The sequence below is a fragment of the Galeopterus variegatus genome, unplaced genomic scaffold (assembly GCF_000696425.1).
Source record: "Galeopterus variegatus unplaced genomic scaffold, G_variegatus-3.0.2 Scaffold1178, whole genome shotgun sequence".
Lineage (NCBI taxonomy): Eukaryota > Metazoa > Chordata > Mammalia > Dermoptera > Cynocephalidae > Galeopterus > Galeopterus variegatus.
In genome coordinates this window covers 223,364-240,694 of record NW_007727289.1, presented here as the reverse complement: position 1 = coordinate 240,694, position 17,331 = coordinate 223,364, and the positions used below count along the sequence as shown (strand labels likewise).

Below are 17,331 nucleotides of genomic sequence, written 5' to 3'. Positions count from 1 at the left end.
AGTTAAAAACATTAAGCATTTATGTATTTTAATATCCCTTTCATTCCATGGGACTTGTGATAAATCCATACTAATAAAAGCTGTAGGTGTGAGAATAACTGTTTCTGAGCCTTCCTTTGTTTCTTCCTTTCTTTTTTTTTTTTTGACTGGTAAAGGGATCGCATTCCCCGGCACGGTGTGGTCTGCACCACGCTCAGCCAGTGAGCGCACCAGCTATCCCTATATAGGATCCGAACCCGTGGCCTCTTCTGAGTGAGCCACGGGGCTGGCCCTGTTTCTTTAAATAAATTATCTGTAGACCTCTGGTCACAAATGACTATATGACATTGGACACTTGGGAAATTTTTCATTAGCCTGCCACTGTGCTCGGCAGAATTCCAGGGTGTTAGGAAGGCTGGAAAAACAAGATGCATTTTTTCCTCTTTCAAATGACTCTAAAGTTAATTACAATTCACCTTCTACAAACCTCAGATGGGGGCCGAGCCCGTGGCGCACTCGGGAGAGTGCGGCGCTGGGAGTGCAGCAGTGCTCCCGCTGCGGGTTCGGATCCTATATAGGGATGGCCGGTGCGATGCGCTCACTGGCTGAGCTCGGTGTGCCCGGTCACAAAAAGGACAAAAAAAAAAACTCAGATGGGGAAATTTAGGACTGAAGAGTAAAATAGTCTATAGGACTTTTTTCTCTTGTTAAAGTTTATATTTTCCATTACACTTACATTTTTCTCCACACTTACTTTACAAAATAAAGAAAAATTTTAAAATGATCCAGATTCAAGACAATTGAAAATGGTGTATTCCTTCCAATTTTTTTATGTGTTTCTCCCCGTTTATATGGTATGACCAATACATAGCCTATCATAAGTATTTTCCTGTTATCACAAATTCTTAAGATACCTTATATTTGCTTCACAACACTCCACTAAGTGAATATTCCAAAGCAATCCCTCACTAATAGATATTTAAGTACTTTCTAATTTGTCACTAATATATATATAATAATGCCATAAAGTGTATGCTTTTGAAAAAGTTTTTCTCATAGTTTTATTTTTTTTAGAACATATTTCCGAGAGTGAAATAACCAGGGCCAAGCATATGAACAGTTAAAGTTCTTGATACACTTTGCCAAACAATTTTCCAAAAGAGATGCTGGACTTATGTACCCTCCCACTAGCCATAGCTATGCCTGTTTTAGCATATACTATCTAAAAAAGAATTAGGTATCTTTTTTAACTTTTAAGAACTAATAAATGAAAAAATAAAGTTGTTTATTTTAAAATAACTTTATTTTTTATTTCTTTCACCATTATTGAGTTAAATATTTTTCTGTACCATGCAGATGGTGTGTCAGACTTTCAACTGCACTGACACAAGGAGAGGCACCAGTGGAGACCAAAAAAAAAAAGAGGTCCTTTCTCTCCACAAAGCACCCTCCAGAGTAATAGAAGAAGCATCTGCTTTATGATAATAGGGGAGGACTTGACCACACCTGTCTCAGTACTGGACAGATCATCTAGGCAACAAACCAACAGAGGAACAGTTAATCTATCAGATGGAGAGATCAAATCAATGGTTGTTAGATGGAGAGGGGGTGGGGGAGGGGGAGAGACTGGATAAGGGGCAAAAAGAATGATTTGTAACAATGAATATGCTAATAAAAAACAAATTTAAAAAATTAAAATTAAAAAAAGTTTTTAAAAATAAATATTTTTCTGCATATTACATTAGTTTTATTTTCTCCTACACAAACTGCCCGTACATGACTTTTGTTTATTTATCTATTAGCTAGAGTTTTCATATTTTTAAATCAATTTGTGCAAGTTCTTTATATGTAAAGAAATCAGCTCCCCCCATCCCCATTCTGACTTCCACCTCAATATGCTGTTAACCTTTAATGTTGTCTTGGTTGGGGTCTTTTTAGATATACAGGAATTTAGTTATTTTATATAGTCAAATGCATTGACTTTTTTTAAAAATAATTTGTTCTAACACTTCTAAGCTTAGAAAGTCCTAACCTTCCACATGAGGGTTTTATAAATATTTACTTACATCTTGTATTGTGATTTAATTTTTTGATATATGACTCTTAAATCCTTTAGGGGAATTTATTTTTGTACACAGCGTGAGAAGAGTCAAATAGATTTCTTGCCTCCCTCATGTACCCAAAGCTAAGTAATTTTCCTTGGAAACATTTGATTTCCCATCCAATAAAAAATTAGTGAAAAAGATTTCCCTGTGATTGACTCATGATTCCTCTTCTATCATATATGTACCTCAGATATAAACATAGTAAAAGAGCTATCAATGGGCCGCTTAATCTGCTCTATTAATTAGCCTATTTTTATGCTAATGCTATACTATTTTAATTGCCATACTTCCATACCAGGTAGAAAAAGTCCTCTTTCAATTATTCTTTCTTCCCCCAAATTGTATTACTATTTATTCTTCCAAATAAAATCTTAGAATACTTTAGATCAAATTCTCAAATATTTTCCATTGGCATTTACTTTTTACAATCTCCTTAGGCTCCAAAAGGGTGAGGTCCCTTTTGGACCTGCATAACTATGGCACTGAAGAATCACATCAATTTATTTAGTGGTTAATGAACTATTAAGTAGTGAGCAGAGAAAAGGATGTGCCTCTGACTAGCTGTGTGAATGTGAACTATTTCTTTGATCATCTCTAGGCCTGTTTCCTCAGCTGTTAAATGGAAAAAAAAATCCAGTCAGCTTGTTTCTCAAGACCATCGGAAATAAGAGAGATGAAAGGAAGAAAGTGCTACACAAATGTGGGGGGTTATGATTAATATCAAAGGCGGAGAGTGCTACCTTTGATGAGTAGTGGGCCAAACCACTGAGAAAAGGAAAGCTAGCCCTGAAATTTCTTACTTGCCTTTTCCCAAGATAAAAAACCGCACAGTCAGGTTGACAAAGATCCAGGAGAATCCCAAGAACTGCACAAGATTATACATGAACAGGTATCCTTTCTTCAAGCTTGTAAGAGCTGAAAAGCAAAGCAAGGCACCAAGCTGTTAACAGCAACAGTGGCAGCACGAGAGGAGTGATGGGGCATATCTGGATGACTTTAACCCTTCTTCCCACCTGGCTGCCCCTAAGCTCCCACACACAAGTACCTGGTCCAGGTCTCACCAGCCTATTCCCACAGAGAAATATAAAAGGAAAAATTGTGAGGAATATTGCTCTCCAAGATATGTTTTCAGTGGTCTTTCCTTTCACAGAAAAGGGATAAGTATACAGACATAACAAACGCAAGAAAAAAAAAATACGCCTGGCAAAGAATAACTGACCGTCTTAGGGGGCACTACAGAAGGGAAATAAAGTTCTCCTCAGCTCCTGCTCTACTCCTCTTAATATAAGCAAGAGCTTCTTCTTTTCTGGAATTTTTCTCAAGGTCATGTAGGTCAAACTATTCCAAAGAGGTAGAAACAGTATTTGAAAAAAATAATTGTGATATCTGGTCATATATTCATTCCACTAAGCATTAACTGAACACCTACAATGTGCTGTGAGGGACTCTACTGGGATGCGAGATAGTTACAACAGGAAGCCGCCCTCAGAGCTTACAATCAAAAAGCCATAAGATGAGAAGGAGAGTGATGAGTAATGTCTTGTGCAAATTTCAAGGTGAGAAAATGGCATTAAGTTGGGGAAGCGAGCATCAGGCAAGTCTCCATGGGTAAGCCTGTAACTGATCTGGGCTTTGAAAGACAGGTAGAAGAGGACATAACCCAAGGAGCACAATTTCAAACTGAGAGGCAGGACAAGAAGGGATATGAATTTTGTCTGCAGCCCAAGGTTCATGGAGACACAGGCAAATACAGAGCGAAGGAAGAAGTAAGGAGTTTAGGCAGAGTCATGGCTGAGTCAAAGCAGTGGTGTAAAGAAAAGGGCAGTTGTCAAGAGAAGAGACATGGTGCTCAGATTCTGCTGCTACATACTCATTCCTAGGCTACCGGTATTCTAAACAGACACCTGGTTGATGGTCAAATAATCATATTTAACTGTATCATCAATCAAAAGCAGCCTTATCTAAGGGGCCAAAAAATGTCAGACTTCTAACAACATTTAATTAAAATTATTTTCTTCAAAATTACAAAAATTTATTATACTTGCCCAACATAAAGAACCCCCTTCATCAGGAAACCTTACGAATTCAGACAAAACAGTTAAAGCTTTACTTAACATCCTAAAAATCCATATGTAAGAATTTTTACATGTTTCTGAAGTCTATCCCTTTAAAACACCAAAAAATTCATTTAAATCTCAAGGTGGCCTTTTAATGCTGCTGTTATTCTTTGCGTCCACAAACCCTCTTCCTTTCTCTGCTTTTCTAAAAGAATATTCCTCTAAATTAGTGGCTATTCAAATCTGTTTTTAAACCCCTTTTCAAAAGAAATCTTATTTAGAGTCCCAATACATAAAACACAAAAGAGAACTGCTTGATTGAAGTAGATCTGCTTGCTTGACCTACCCCTCCAAAGCATCTCTGGGAAGCCCTGGGATACAATGGAACGTAGTTTGAAAACCACTGCTATGATTTTCCTTACTTATGGCATGCCAAATAAGTGCCACTAAAACTTGACAAAGTTCAATTTAGGACAAATGAGGAGCCTTTATTTCATTCTGCTTTTCAGAGTTAGTTGTACACAGACCTGCATTGTCCTCCTAACTAGAATGCAAGCCCTTTTGAGTACAGGTGCAATAAGGGATTCATCTGGCTCTACATCAAAGGCCTAGCACAATGCTCCCCATACAGCATACCGTTAATAGCTGCTATGTCACTCAGAAGATAATACATTTACAGAGCTTCTTGCTTGTAAGTGGTTAGACAAACAGAAATAGAAATGGATTTTTATAAGTTTAATGAACAGCAGGACTATACAGAATACTCTCCATCTTTAAGGCTGACAACCACATTTATCTATGGCACAGCCCTTGTGATCTCAGTTGATAGAAAAACACCAGGCTGAAAGAGTGTGGCCTTGGACCTATGCAGTAATTCCACATGTCTATGCAAAATTTGGTTGCCTAGGGCCAGCCCGTGGCTCACTTGGGAGAGCGTGGTGCTGACAACACCAAGTCAAGGGTTAAGATCCCTTACCGGTCATCTTTAAAAAGAAAAAAAAAAAAAAAAAAGATTTGGTTGCCATCTGCCATTAGGCCAGTCCAGGAGGCTGAGATTCTTCCATTCTGCTACACCAGCGCTGGTGTACTCAGATGATGCCCAAACAGAAACAAAACATTAAAGGTAAGGTTTCTGATGTGGGTGTGCATAGCTTAAGCACTGGACATAAAGGAGTTCTCATAAACTCACCCACACTGTTCACTGGGTGAAATCATTAGCTCTCCTGCCATATTACAATCATTCACACCCCCACCTCTATCATGAGTTAACTGGTAACTACCATGGGAGCACTGCCAACTTACTTTCAGGGGAGCCTTGGCTTTCCAATCTGAGTTTATTCAGGCGTTCTTCTTCCTAGAATTTACAAACAAGTTTTCCAAGAGCATAAGTTAGAATTCCCAGATGTTTACAAAACTCTTTGTGTTGGATAAGTGATCTGACTCCCTCAAAGCCACCTCCTCCAGCTGAGTTCAGTGCTTCACTGGGGAAAATGTCCTAGCTCATGGTACCAAAACACCTGACCCCTCCTTACTGGGCAGCCTTAGCATCGTAAGATGCCCACCCAATGTTCAAAGAGCTAAACCAATAGCTGGCTTCCAAACTGCCAAGTGAGCAATCTTGGAATCTTAGAGCTGGGAAGGACATCCAGAAGATTTGTCATAGTCATAGAAACAAAACAGAAGTTTAAGGCAGTGAGTAAACTGCTATTTTATTTTTCAAGCCTTCTAGATTTTTAGCATAATTTTTCCAGAAGCTAAGATCATGTCTCCAACATCAGTAGTATGAATTCATATTTAGCTTAATATAGATAAAGATGGATACATAAAGAAATATTTATAGGTATATGTAAATTGGTTACTATGCATACATATACTTCCTTGTTTTGCAGCTGAGAGGACCTAAAAGCAATGGCATCCCCAGTAGCAGTGAGCGTACCAAGCACCCAGATCTTGGTTTCCAATACCATTATTCAATAAAAACAACAGAGCTCCTCGGAGAAATGGCTATTCTAGGGCTGGAGAAATGGCTACTCTAGGGCTTAAAATAAGCCTGGAACTGCTTATAGTTCCAGCAAGTAAGAAAGTGCTGAAAAAAAGTCTCACAATGACAGAGCTTTCTCAAAAAGACAGAAGAGCCAAGTAAAAGTGCTCCCAGAGGCCAAAGGTGGAACAATTTGAGCAACAAAATAAATGAGATTATATCCCAAAATATAAAATAAGTATCCATGAGTCCACACTGATATAAATGACTGAACAAATAAATAAATGGGAGAGCATAGACAAATCTCTCATGCAGAAGAATTTCAAGTAAATTATGCAGATATTCCACTATAAAAGACAGAAAGCATCATTCCCACTCCTTAAGTGTGGGCTATGCATAGTGACTTCCTTCCAAAGAGTACAGTAAGGAAATGGGAGGGGCACAGGGATAGTATCTTCACAGTGGAAAAACATGGCAAACATCACCTCAGCCAGCTGATCCAAGATCAGTAATGACAGTGATATGCCATGTTGACAGTATGTACCCTTGACATGACGTGATGAGAATGGCACTTTCCCTCTGTGGCCTTCCTCCCCAAAACCCATCACCTTAGTCTAGTCATAAGAAAAACATCAGGGGCTGGCCAGTCAAAGCACAGCCTCGTAACACAGTAACAGCAAGGTCAAGGGGGTTTTTTGGTTCTCATACTAGCCAGCCTCCAAAAAAACAAAAAACAGGGGCCGGCCTGTGGCTCACTCGGGAGAGTGCGATGCTGATAACACCAAGGCCCCGGGTTCGAATCCCATATAGGGATGGCTACATCTTTTAGATATCCTTTGAGAAACTCCAGGGCCCTTGGAATTTCCCAAAGTTATTTTAAAGTTTCAGAATTTAATGTTGGAAAGCTGTGTTAAATAACAAAAGGCTTAGAACATTTAATTGAATAAAATCATAAATTACTACAAAAAATAAAATCAAACTGACAAAGGGTTTGAAAGGCAAAGAGCACAAGAACTTATCATGATAAAACATGAGATAAGATCCCTAGGCCAGTTATCTAAAAGACAAAGAAAAACCTTTTACGGGCCGGCCCGTGGCTCACTCAGTAGAAGGTGCGGTGCTGATAACACCAAGGCCCCGGGTTCGAATCCCATATAGGGATGGCCGGTTAGCTCATCGGGTGAGTGTGGTGCTGACAACACCAAGTCAAGGGTTAAGATCCCCTTACCGGTCATCTTTTAAAAAAAAAAAAAAAGATCCCCTTACCGGTCACCTTTCTAAAAAAAACAACAACAAAAATTAAAACATCAGACAAATCCCAATTGAGGGACAGTCTATGAAATACATGACCAGTATCTCTCTAAAATTATGTTGCCTGGTCTTTAAATGAATTTGTAACTTTGTCCCTATTCTATCAGACCCTGAGAGGTATCTGAAGTGGCCGAAATAACTTGGGTTCCTCATGATTTCTGTCTTCAATGGCTAAATCCTACGGTCCTTACTAACCTTGGCTCTGAGCTCCATTTCTGCATCAGATTCGTCCAGCCAGCGGTCAAAGTCAGGGGCCAAAAACAATGGGCGTTTCTCCTGCTTGGTGAGTCTCTCCCACCACTGACTCACCTTCTTCTGTACGGTAATGTTTACCTGCCTCTGGGTCAGTCTGTACACTGGCTAGAAGAGAAAGTGAGAATGTGAGAATGCCCTCTTCCATTCCCTGAAACTATGCCATGCCGGTGTGGCTCTACAGAGAAGCTGCACAGTATGCATATTTTCCTTTCCTTTTCTGGTCAGGTCCTGATGCAAAGGTAACATCTAGACCAAGCGTTGGCATAGAGAACTGGGAAAAAGAGCCGTGTCTTTCCCTGATTCCCCTAGTGAATGACACAGGAGAAAATCACGATAAAAAAGGCAGGGAGTTCCTGGTTGCCCTGGAGGCAACTAACATGACCCTCCTGCCATAGCCATATCATGCAAGGCACTACATCCAATCACCATCTCAAAAGTCACCTTCAGCTTCCAGATTTTCCTCCCATGAAAATGACTGTCCCTGCCTTGAGCAAAACCTTGTTTTAGAAAGGCCTCTATCAAGGCCAGAACTACATTGAACCAGTTACAACTTTACAAGTAGGAAATCTTCCCAACTAAACTCAAATTTTTAGAGGCCATTACAGCTCTTTTCTCTGTATGGCTTCTCCCTTTGTCTCCAAAGCAAGCCCCATGACAGGTTTTCTGTCCCTAATACCACTACTGACCATAATGTTTTCTCAAAACCACTGAGCCCCTGTACAGGAAGACCAATTAGCTCAAGCCCCTAGAGCTAACTGTGTAATTCCAGAAACTGAATATACCATCTGTTGGCTTCTCTTCCTTTGTGTTAGAGAAGTTTCCCTAGGCTCTGAGGTAAGGGAAACTTCAATTATATTTCCAGCACTCTTCATAAAGACCAGCTGCCTTAGCCCGTTCTGGTTTCTACTTTGCTCGTTGCCGTTTTGGCGAAGTCACATGAAAGCAACCCCCTAGTGTGGGCTTCAACTACCCTATGTAACTCTGCTCTCGATGGATGCCACACTCCTCCGCTATCACTAAAATCAGAGAATACCAGAGCTGGAAGGGACCCTAGAGATTACTTAGTCCAATCCTTCACTTAACACATGAGAACACTGTAACTCAAAGAAGTAAAGAGACTTGTTCAAATCATACTGCTAATAAATGGCAAAGCCCAGATTCAATTCAGGTTCTCTGACTTTTCTATTCCTCTGCAGCTAAAACCTGGGCTCTCTACCAAATAAAAGAACTATATTGTTCTCCTTTGGTTTTTATTTTCTCTACCACAATCCTGTTCCCCATTTCACTAAACTTCTTATATTCACTTCCTAAAATGGAAAGGGAAGTGAGAAAGGTAAGAACATACCTCTGGCTTCACAAGGTCTAAGAATTCCAGGTGAAATTCATAGACGTTGTCTCCTTTGGCACCATGTCCCTGAGCTATAAAGAAATGTGAGTTATTGTAAACTTCAGCAGAGCAAAACCATCCCAAAGTCAGCTTGCTATAGTTCTTTCACACAAATATTAATGGGTCTTATCAAAATACGTGGGGACTTGTAAGCAGAGCTATTCAACAGCTACATAAGCCAAATCTTGGATGAAAGTTTATCTCCTTATGTCCTCTGATGATCAGTTTCACCATATTCACTTAATCTTCCAATGTGGCCTTGATGATACACACTGCAAGCAATAGGCAGGAAAAAGAATATAAAAGGCAAAGCCAGAAGTGCCACATAGATATAAATTTAACTTTCACATTTAGTTTAGCTCTAAATCCACAGCAGAGAAAAATCAGGTAGGTGTATCATCTTGACTGTGGTTAAGGAAAAGTTTCAGTGTACATGGAAATGCTGGATTGTCTCAGAGACAGCTCTGAAATTAAAACTTCCCAACCAGGGACAGAGAATGAAAGGAGAAGCTGACTTCTCCTTTAGCACATCCCAATGGAACAAGGAAAGAGAAATACAATCCTTCTCAGCTCATGGAGGACAGGTGGAACTGCGAGGAAGGTTCCTGTGCCCTGCCATAGCGCCTTTCCTCAAATCAAGCAGGTGCCACGCTTAGGTGCCAGTGACTGCTGGACACAGCAGCTGCTGGATATCCTTTCCCCTCCACTCTCTGACTTGTTTACCATTTGGTTCCCTCCTGGGATTCTCTTCCCTCATCTGGCCGTATGTAGTAGAACCTTCCTAATATTTGCTACAGGTGGCTATTATTTTCAAGGAACATAAATTGCTTTAGGTAGGACAGTCTATAAGCTCTAAGGGGCTACATACACTTTTATCACTTTAACTTCCTTTTAAATGTACATAACTCCCGGGCCGGCCCGTGGCTCACTCGGGAGAGTGTGGTGCTGATAACACCAAGGCCCCAGGTTCGGATCCCACATAGGGATGGCCGGTTCGCTCGCTGGCTGAGCGCGGTGCTGACACCACCAAGTCAAGGGTTAAGATCCCCTTACCGGTCATCTTTTAAAATAAATAAATAAATAAATTTACATAACTCCCCACAAGCCTGAGCTGCTGCCACCACTACTCTCATCTTGAAAAGCAGATACAAAAGCCAGGCTGTACTTTCATGCAAATATATCAGGGTAGATGAAATCTCACATAAAGTTCTTCACTCTCCAATAACCCCAAGAACTGGAAAAGAGAGAGAGCAGGGAGAATCCCACCCCATTAGGTGACAGTGAATACAGACCTACACTCAGGTAAATCAGTAAATCTGCTGATGAACTAAGAAAGTAGAGGCAGATTCACAGAATCAGGGACTATCAGAGCTGGAGAAGTCTTAGATTAGACATCCTCTAGAATGCAGTGTTTCCCAAACTGGTCTGCAAGTGTAATATTACAGAGCCACAAAGTCTCATCAGGAAAACTTTTATTTTTTGTTTTCATTATAATCTTTAAAAAAAGCAGTGTATTTGGATCATCTAAATGGCCACCTTATAATCAAGTACTGCCACACAAGGTCAGTGACTGTGTTTGCATCTGTGTTCACAGCTGCAATGGAGCCAAATATCATTTAACATGATCATATTTAATTCTTCACGTGTTTCTCAATCTGGAGTCCATGAGCCCTTAAGGGTCCTGTGGACATATTCTCAGATGTCCATGGGTCCTCAAGTTTGAGAAAGATTATAACCCAACACCTTCATTTTATAGGTCCAGAGAAGTCAATAACTTGTCCAAGGTAGTGGCAAAATCAGAGCTAGAAGAAAGATCTCCTGATTTCTAGCCCAGGATTCTATTCTTTTCACTGTATCTACTGTCTCTCCAAGGGCGAAGCTGAGTTTTAAACAAATTCTCTGATTTATAATCATATATTTCAAAACAATCTAGTTTGTCCCAAGAGTATCAGAGGGTTAAGCATCGATAAAAAGTGAATAAAACAAATAGATAAAAATAAAGAGAAACCACCACCATGCCTCCTTAACTGTGTAGAGAGTTGGGAACATTTGCCTGGATACCGACCTTTGAAATGCAGCACATTTTCAGTGATGCTGATGGCAGGGTTCTGTGAAGAGACCAAGGACATAAGAAGTCATTTTAACGAAGAGAAAAATGAAATTAAACCAGGGGCTTCTTCCTACCATCCTGTCCCCTTGGGGACTCGACCTCCTACCCTGTGCCTAGTCATTTATTCACATCTCTGTGTAGGGTTTCTCTGTCTGTCTGTACCTATCTGAGATTGTAGGATCCTGCAAGGAGGACCCTAAACTGCTCTAACTGTGCAGAACCATCAGGTACTGAATCAGTCCATTCGGATAATGGCAAATCACAAAAAGTGCTATGTGAGGTATCATGGGGGAATACACAAATCTCTAAGACTCAGTTTCGGAGGTGTAGAACAGAGCATTCAGTGGAACAGATGAGTCATCTCCTGTAAGAAGATATCAAGTGGGGGGCAAGGGCTTTTGCCACACCCCCCTGACAGCTGCACCCAGCCTGGCAATGATCAAGCCACCGCCGGAAGCCCCCTGGTCTCCCCTGTGGGAACGAGGGTGGTGCCACAGGCCTCAATCCCGCCCCTCCTCCTGCCTCCTTCCATCCCATTTCCTTCCCCTTTCCCCTCTCTCCCCTCCCCTCTCTCCCCCTCCCTCCCAACTGCTCTGCAACAACTTCATAGAATGTAAAAAATATATATATTAATTTTTTAAAAAGATATCAAATAGTTATCAAGGAATACATGTTCAAGGCCAAAAGCAGTAAAAGGCACTGTCACAGGAGCTAAGAAGGGAGCAAGCACAATGGGGAACAGAATGGTTAGAAAAAGCTTTGACAAAGGTGAGACCTGTACTACAACATGAAGAATAAATTAACTCCAACGGGGGAGGGAAGGGCTGAGAATTACAAGATTTGGAAATGAAACATGCTGTGGCTGTGGTTGTAACTTGGCCTCAGACTCCAGACTCTTTTAATCCCTAATCAAATCAAGACTAGAAGAGTTGAGAATTCCCCAAATTGCTCATTTATTCCTCTTCCCCTGGTATTTACACCCTTGTGTGGTCCCCTCCCACAATGATGTCAGGGCTGCTCTGTGTAACCAATAGAATACAATGCAAGCAATGGTTAGATCATAAACGGCATTGCAGCTTCTGTCCAAGCCTCTTGGACTGCTCACTTCGGGCAAAGCAAGACACCATGTTATGACAACACTCAAGCAACCTGGTGCAGAGGCCTATGTGGGGAACTCACTTGTGGACACCAACTTGCCAACAAAGTGAGTAAGACATCCTTCAAGTGGATACTGCCATCATACAACCATCATATGACCTCAACCATCACATGACTTCAACCACTGCTGATATCTGACTATAACCTCATGAGAGATCCTAACCCAGAACAACCCAACAGAACCCTTCCTGAAGTCCTAACCCACAGAAACTGAGATAATAAATGATTATCCTTGTTTTAAACCACTACATATGGTATGATTTGATATGCAGCAATAGATAACTAATAAAATTAGAATTACTTCTTTAAATGTTTGGTAGAACTCCTTGCTGAAACCACTTGGACCTAGAAATTTCCTTGCATAAAGATTTTTAACTACTGATTCAATTTATTTATTTATTTTTATTTTTATTTTTTTTCAAAAATGACTGGTAAGGGGATCTTAACCCTTGACTTGGTGTTGTCAGCACCACGCTCACCCAGTGAGCCAACCGGCCATCCCTATATGGGATCCGAACCAGCGGCCTTGGTGTTATCAGCACCACACTCTCCTAAGTAAGCCACGGGCCAGAGAAAAAATAAAGAGATAACACAAGATAATAAAAAGGTTAAGTAAAAAAAAGTAAATAAAAATAAAAATAAATTCCTGAAATGGAGATTCAGAAGTCATTAATTCTCAGACTTTATTCTTTTCTAATGTAATTATTTAAGAATATAAATTTCCTTTGTGTGTAAAATTTGTGAACAAAAAAAAAAGAATATAAATTACCTGCCAAATCCTACTTTGGCTGCACCTCTCAAGCTTTGAATGTAGTATTCTCATTATCATTCAATCTAAAATACTTTTTAATTTCCATTATCACTTTTTCTTTGAAACATGGGTTGAAAAGTATTTCTTAATTTCCAAACACATGGGATTTTCTAGTTGTCTTTATGTTATTAATTTCTACATCAATTGCACTGTGATGAGAGAACATTCTGTGTGATTTCAGTCCTTGTAAATTTATTGAGACTTTGCATAAAGATTTTTAACTACTGATTCAATTTATTTATTTATTTTTATTTTTATTTTTTTTTCAAAATGACTGGTAAGGGGATCTTAACCCTTGACTTGGTGTTGTCAGCACCACGCTCACCCAGTGAGCCAACCGGCCATCCCTATATGGGATCCGAACCAGCGGCCTTGGTGTTATCAGCACCACACTCTCCTAAGTAAGCCACGGGCCAGAGAAAAAATAAAGAGATAACACAAGATAATAAAAAGGTTAAGTAAAAAAAAGTAAATAAAAATAAAAATAAATTCCTGAAATGGAGATTCAGAAGTCATTAATTCTCAGACTTTATTCTTTTCTAATGTAATTATTTAAGAATATAAATTTCCTTTGTGTGTAAAATTTGTGAACAAAAAAAAAAGAATATAAATTACCTGCCAAATCCTACTTTGGCTGCACCTCTCAAGCTTTGAATGTAGTATTCTCATTATCATTCAATCTAAAATACTTTTTAATTTCCATTATCACTTTTTCTTTGAAACATGGGTTGAAAAGTATTTCTTAATTTCCAAACACATGGGATTTTCTAGTTGTCTTTATGTTATTAATTTCTACATCAATTGCACTGTGATGAGAGAACATTCTGTGTGATTTCAGTCCTTGTAAATTTATTGAGACTTGCTTTAGGAAGCAGTATACAGTCAACTTTAGTAAATGTTCTTTTTTTTTTTTTTTTTAAAGATGACCAGTAAGGGAATCTTAACCCTTGGCTTGGTGTTGTCAGCACCACACTCTCCCAAATGAGCTAACCGGCCACCCCTATATAGGGATCCGAACCTGTGGCCTTGGTGTTATCAGCACCAAACTCTCCCCAGTGAGACATGGGCTGGCCCTAACTTTAGTAAATGTTCTGAGTAAACTTAAAAGTAATGTGTTTTCTGGAGTTGTAGAGTGCAGTGTTCTGTATATGCCCATTAGATTTACTGTTAATTATTTGGTCACATAATCTATATCCTTACTGAATTTTGTCTTCTTAATTACTGAGAAATCACACTATTGTGAATTTGTTTATTTCTCCTGTATTTAATTTACATATTATCAAGGCCGTGTTACTAGGTGCATATAACTTTAATACTGTTACATCTTCCTGGTAAATTGAAATCTTTATTATATACTAATCTTTTTATTTCTAAAAATACTTTTTTCCTAAGTCTATTTTATCTGATTTCAGCATAGCTATACCAGAGAGAATCTGCATTTGCTTCTGTCAGGGACCTATGGGCCCTACCAGTTGAGACCACCAAAAACTAAACTCATGGCTTGAGGGTTTTGGGATCTCCTAAACTATGTGAATTTGGCATGCATAAACTTTTGAGAACCAACTTACAGTTTTAACCTCTCAAGGACCTTTTCATCTACTTTGCACAGTGCTAAGGCAACTAGAGGTAGGGAGAGAGGATGGGCTTACTTCTAGTTCATTTGAATCCTAAGTATATAGTCCTCTGAAGTACAGTTATGGGGAAGAAGATTTTCTATTACATGTCATACTTTTGGTGGGTCTTGTGCTTTGATCTTAACTTTTATCCCCTGCACCTTGTTGGGTTGTCAAAAACAAAGTTCATGATCCCTTAGAGCAAATGTTCTCACAGTAAAAGCAGTTTCAGTGGTCAACTTACCTGTCTGAGTTCCAAATTTCATTTCTACCTTGTTGACCTTTTGATATTTTTAAGATGCTTTTATTCAAAACTTTTAGTTTTTAACAGAAAGATTAATCTGCACAATGTAGTATGTTATTTGCTAGAAAAGGAATTGTGCCTTTGCTTATGCAAAAAGGAGTGGATGGGGAAAAATGACTTTGAACTCAGTTAGACTTGGGATCATATCCTAGTTATATCATTTCTTATTTAATTTTTAATTTACTCCTATCATTCATTTTCAAATCCACAGCAACTGCCATCAGTTTAAAAATAACAATAAAACCACTTCACAAGACTGTCGTGAGAATTAAATTATAGTGACATACAAAGACTTTGGCAACTAGTAAGCAGTCATATTCTGGCTGCTTTTATTTCTCTAGCTAGAGTGTTCTTCTAAGCTTCCATTCCACTATTTATCTTTCAAAGTCCAAGTCAATTTTAATTCCTCTTCCTTCCTTTTCACCCCCAACATCCAACATCAAAATTAATAGATTTTGTTCAGTATAGTTTAGCATTGCAAGTATGCACCTATTAAAATAATATTTTCGGGGCCGGCCTGTGGCTCACTCGGGAGAGTGCGGTGCTGAAAACACCAAGGCCGTGGGTTTGGATCCCATATAGGGATGGCCGGTTGCTCACTGGGTGAGTGTGGTGCTGACAACACCAAGTCAAGGGTTAAGATCCCCTTACCGGTCATCTTTTAAAAATAAATAAATAAATAAATAAATAAAAATAAAAATAAAAAATAAAATAAAATAAAAAAATTAATAGCTTCCTTACTACTTTGTATTCACCTTTATTATAACATTTATCACACTGTTCTGTAATTATTGTTTACTGGTTTATCTGTCCCTCTAGACTTGAGTTCCATGATGACAGGGAGTGTGTCATATTAATATCTATATCCCTAAAGCCCTCAATAACTGTTCAGTTGGTTGAAATTAAATCCTTTCACCCCATTTGCACAATCTCTAACAGAACTAAAAAGCATTCAATGAACTATCTGCTACCTGAGTTTCCTTTCTCATTAAAATCATTAGTATTCAGGGCCAGCCCCATGGCTCACTCGGGAGAGTGCAGTGCTGGTAGCGCCGAGGCCACGGGTTCGGATCCTATATAGGGATGGCCGGTGAGCTCACTGGCTGAGCGTGGTGTGGACAGCACCATGCGGAGGGTTGCGATCCCCTTACCAGTTAACGAAAAAACAAAACAAACAAACAAAAAATCATTAGTATTCATTTTCATTTGTGTGATTAGTATGTGTGCAGAAGAGTAAATATAGGAGGTCCGAAGCTGCAATCTTTAAAAACGCCTGCTTCCAAGATCAGCCTTTGGCCAGCATCTGGAAACAGCTTTCCTCTATCCCCTAACTAATGAGTGGTTCACTATACTCAGAATGTGCCTACAAACAATGTGATTTATGGTGAACATCATCTTTCTTTCTAGAAGTCTGGAATTTTGGTACATGCTAGGCAGAGTGATGAAGTTTAGATAGGTTGTCCCCTCCAAAATTCATGTGGAAATTTGATCCTCATTGTGGCAGTGTTGGAAACTGATTGAGTCATGGGGGTGGGTCCCTCATGAATGGACTAATGCTCTCCCTGGGGGAGAGGGAATTGATGAGTGAGTTCTCGCTCTTTTAGTTCCTGTGAGAGCTGGGGGTTTTTTATTTTTATTTTTCTTAAAGATGGCCGGTAAGGGGATCTCAACCGTTGGCTTGGTGTTGTCAGCACCACGCTCAACCAGTGAGCCAACCAGTCATCTCTATATAGGGGTCTGAACCCGTGGCCTTGGTGTTATCAGCATCACACTCTCTCGAGTGAGTCACGGGGCCAGCCCTGAGAGCTGGTTGTTTAAAAAGACCCTGGCACCTCCCCTCTCTCTCTCTTGCTTCCTGTCGCCATGTGATCTGCTTGTACCCGCTGCTGCCTGCTGCTTTCTGCCATGAGTAGAAGCATCCTGAGGCCTGTGCCAGAGACAGCTGTTCCAGAATCGTAAGCCAAATAAACCTCTATCCTTTATAAATTACTCAGTTTCAGGTATTTCTGTTATAGCAACACAAAACGGACTAATACACAGAGGTTACCTAAGTAATCAGCCTCATTAAAAACAATGGGTACCAGGCCAGCCCCATGGCTCACTCGGGAGAGTGTGGCGCTGGAGCGCCGAGGCTGCAGGTTCAGATCCTATATAGGGATGGCCGGTGCGCTCACCGGCTGAGCGTGATGCGGACAACACTGTGCCAAGGGTTGGGATCCCCTTACTGGCAAAAAAAAAAAAAAAAAAAAAAAAAACCATA

At 39.8% G+C, this 17,331-nt stretch overlaps 1 protein-coding gene across 1 annotated transcript in view; it reads right to left on the bottom strand.

Annotated features, from left to right (window-relative positions):
- The window catches only part of PTPLAD1 (protein tyrosine phosphatase-like A domain containing 1), a 48,511-nt gene that overhangs the window by 15,203 nt on the left and 15,977 nt on the right, over positions 1–17,331 (bottom strand). The window contains exons 2-6 of the mRNA XM_008575370.1: positions 11,141–11,183; positions 9,034–9,107; positions 7,629–7,793; positions 5,444–5,495; positions 2,889–2,999 (exon numbers count right to left, since the gene is read on the bottom strand). Of these exons, the coding sequence (XP_008573592.1) occupies positions 2,889–2,999; positions 5,444–5,495; positions 7,629–7,793; positions 9,034–9,107; positions 11,141–11,183 (445 nt within the window). The remainder of the gene's footprint in view (positions 1–2,888; positions 3,000–5,443; positions 5,496–7,628; positions 7,794–9,033; positions 9,108–11,140; positions 11,184–17,331) is intronic.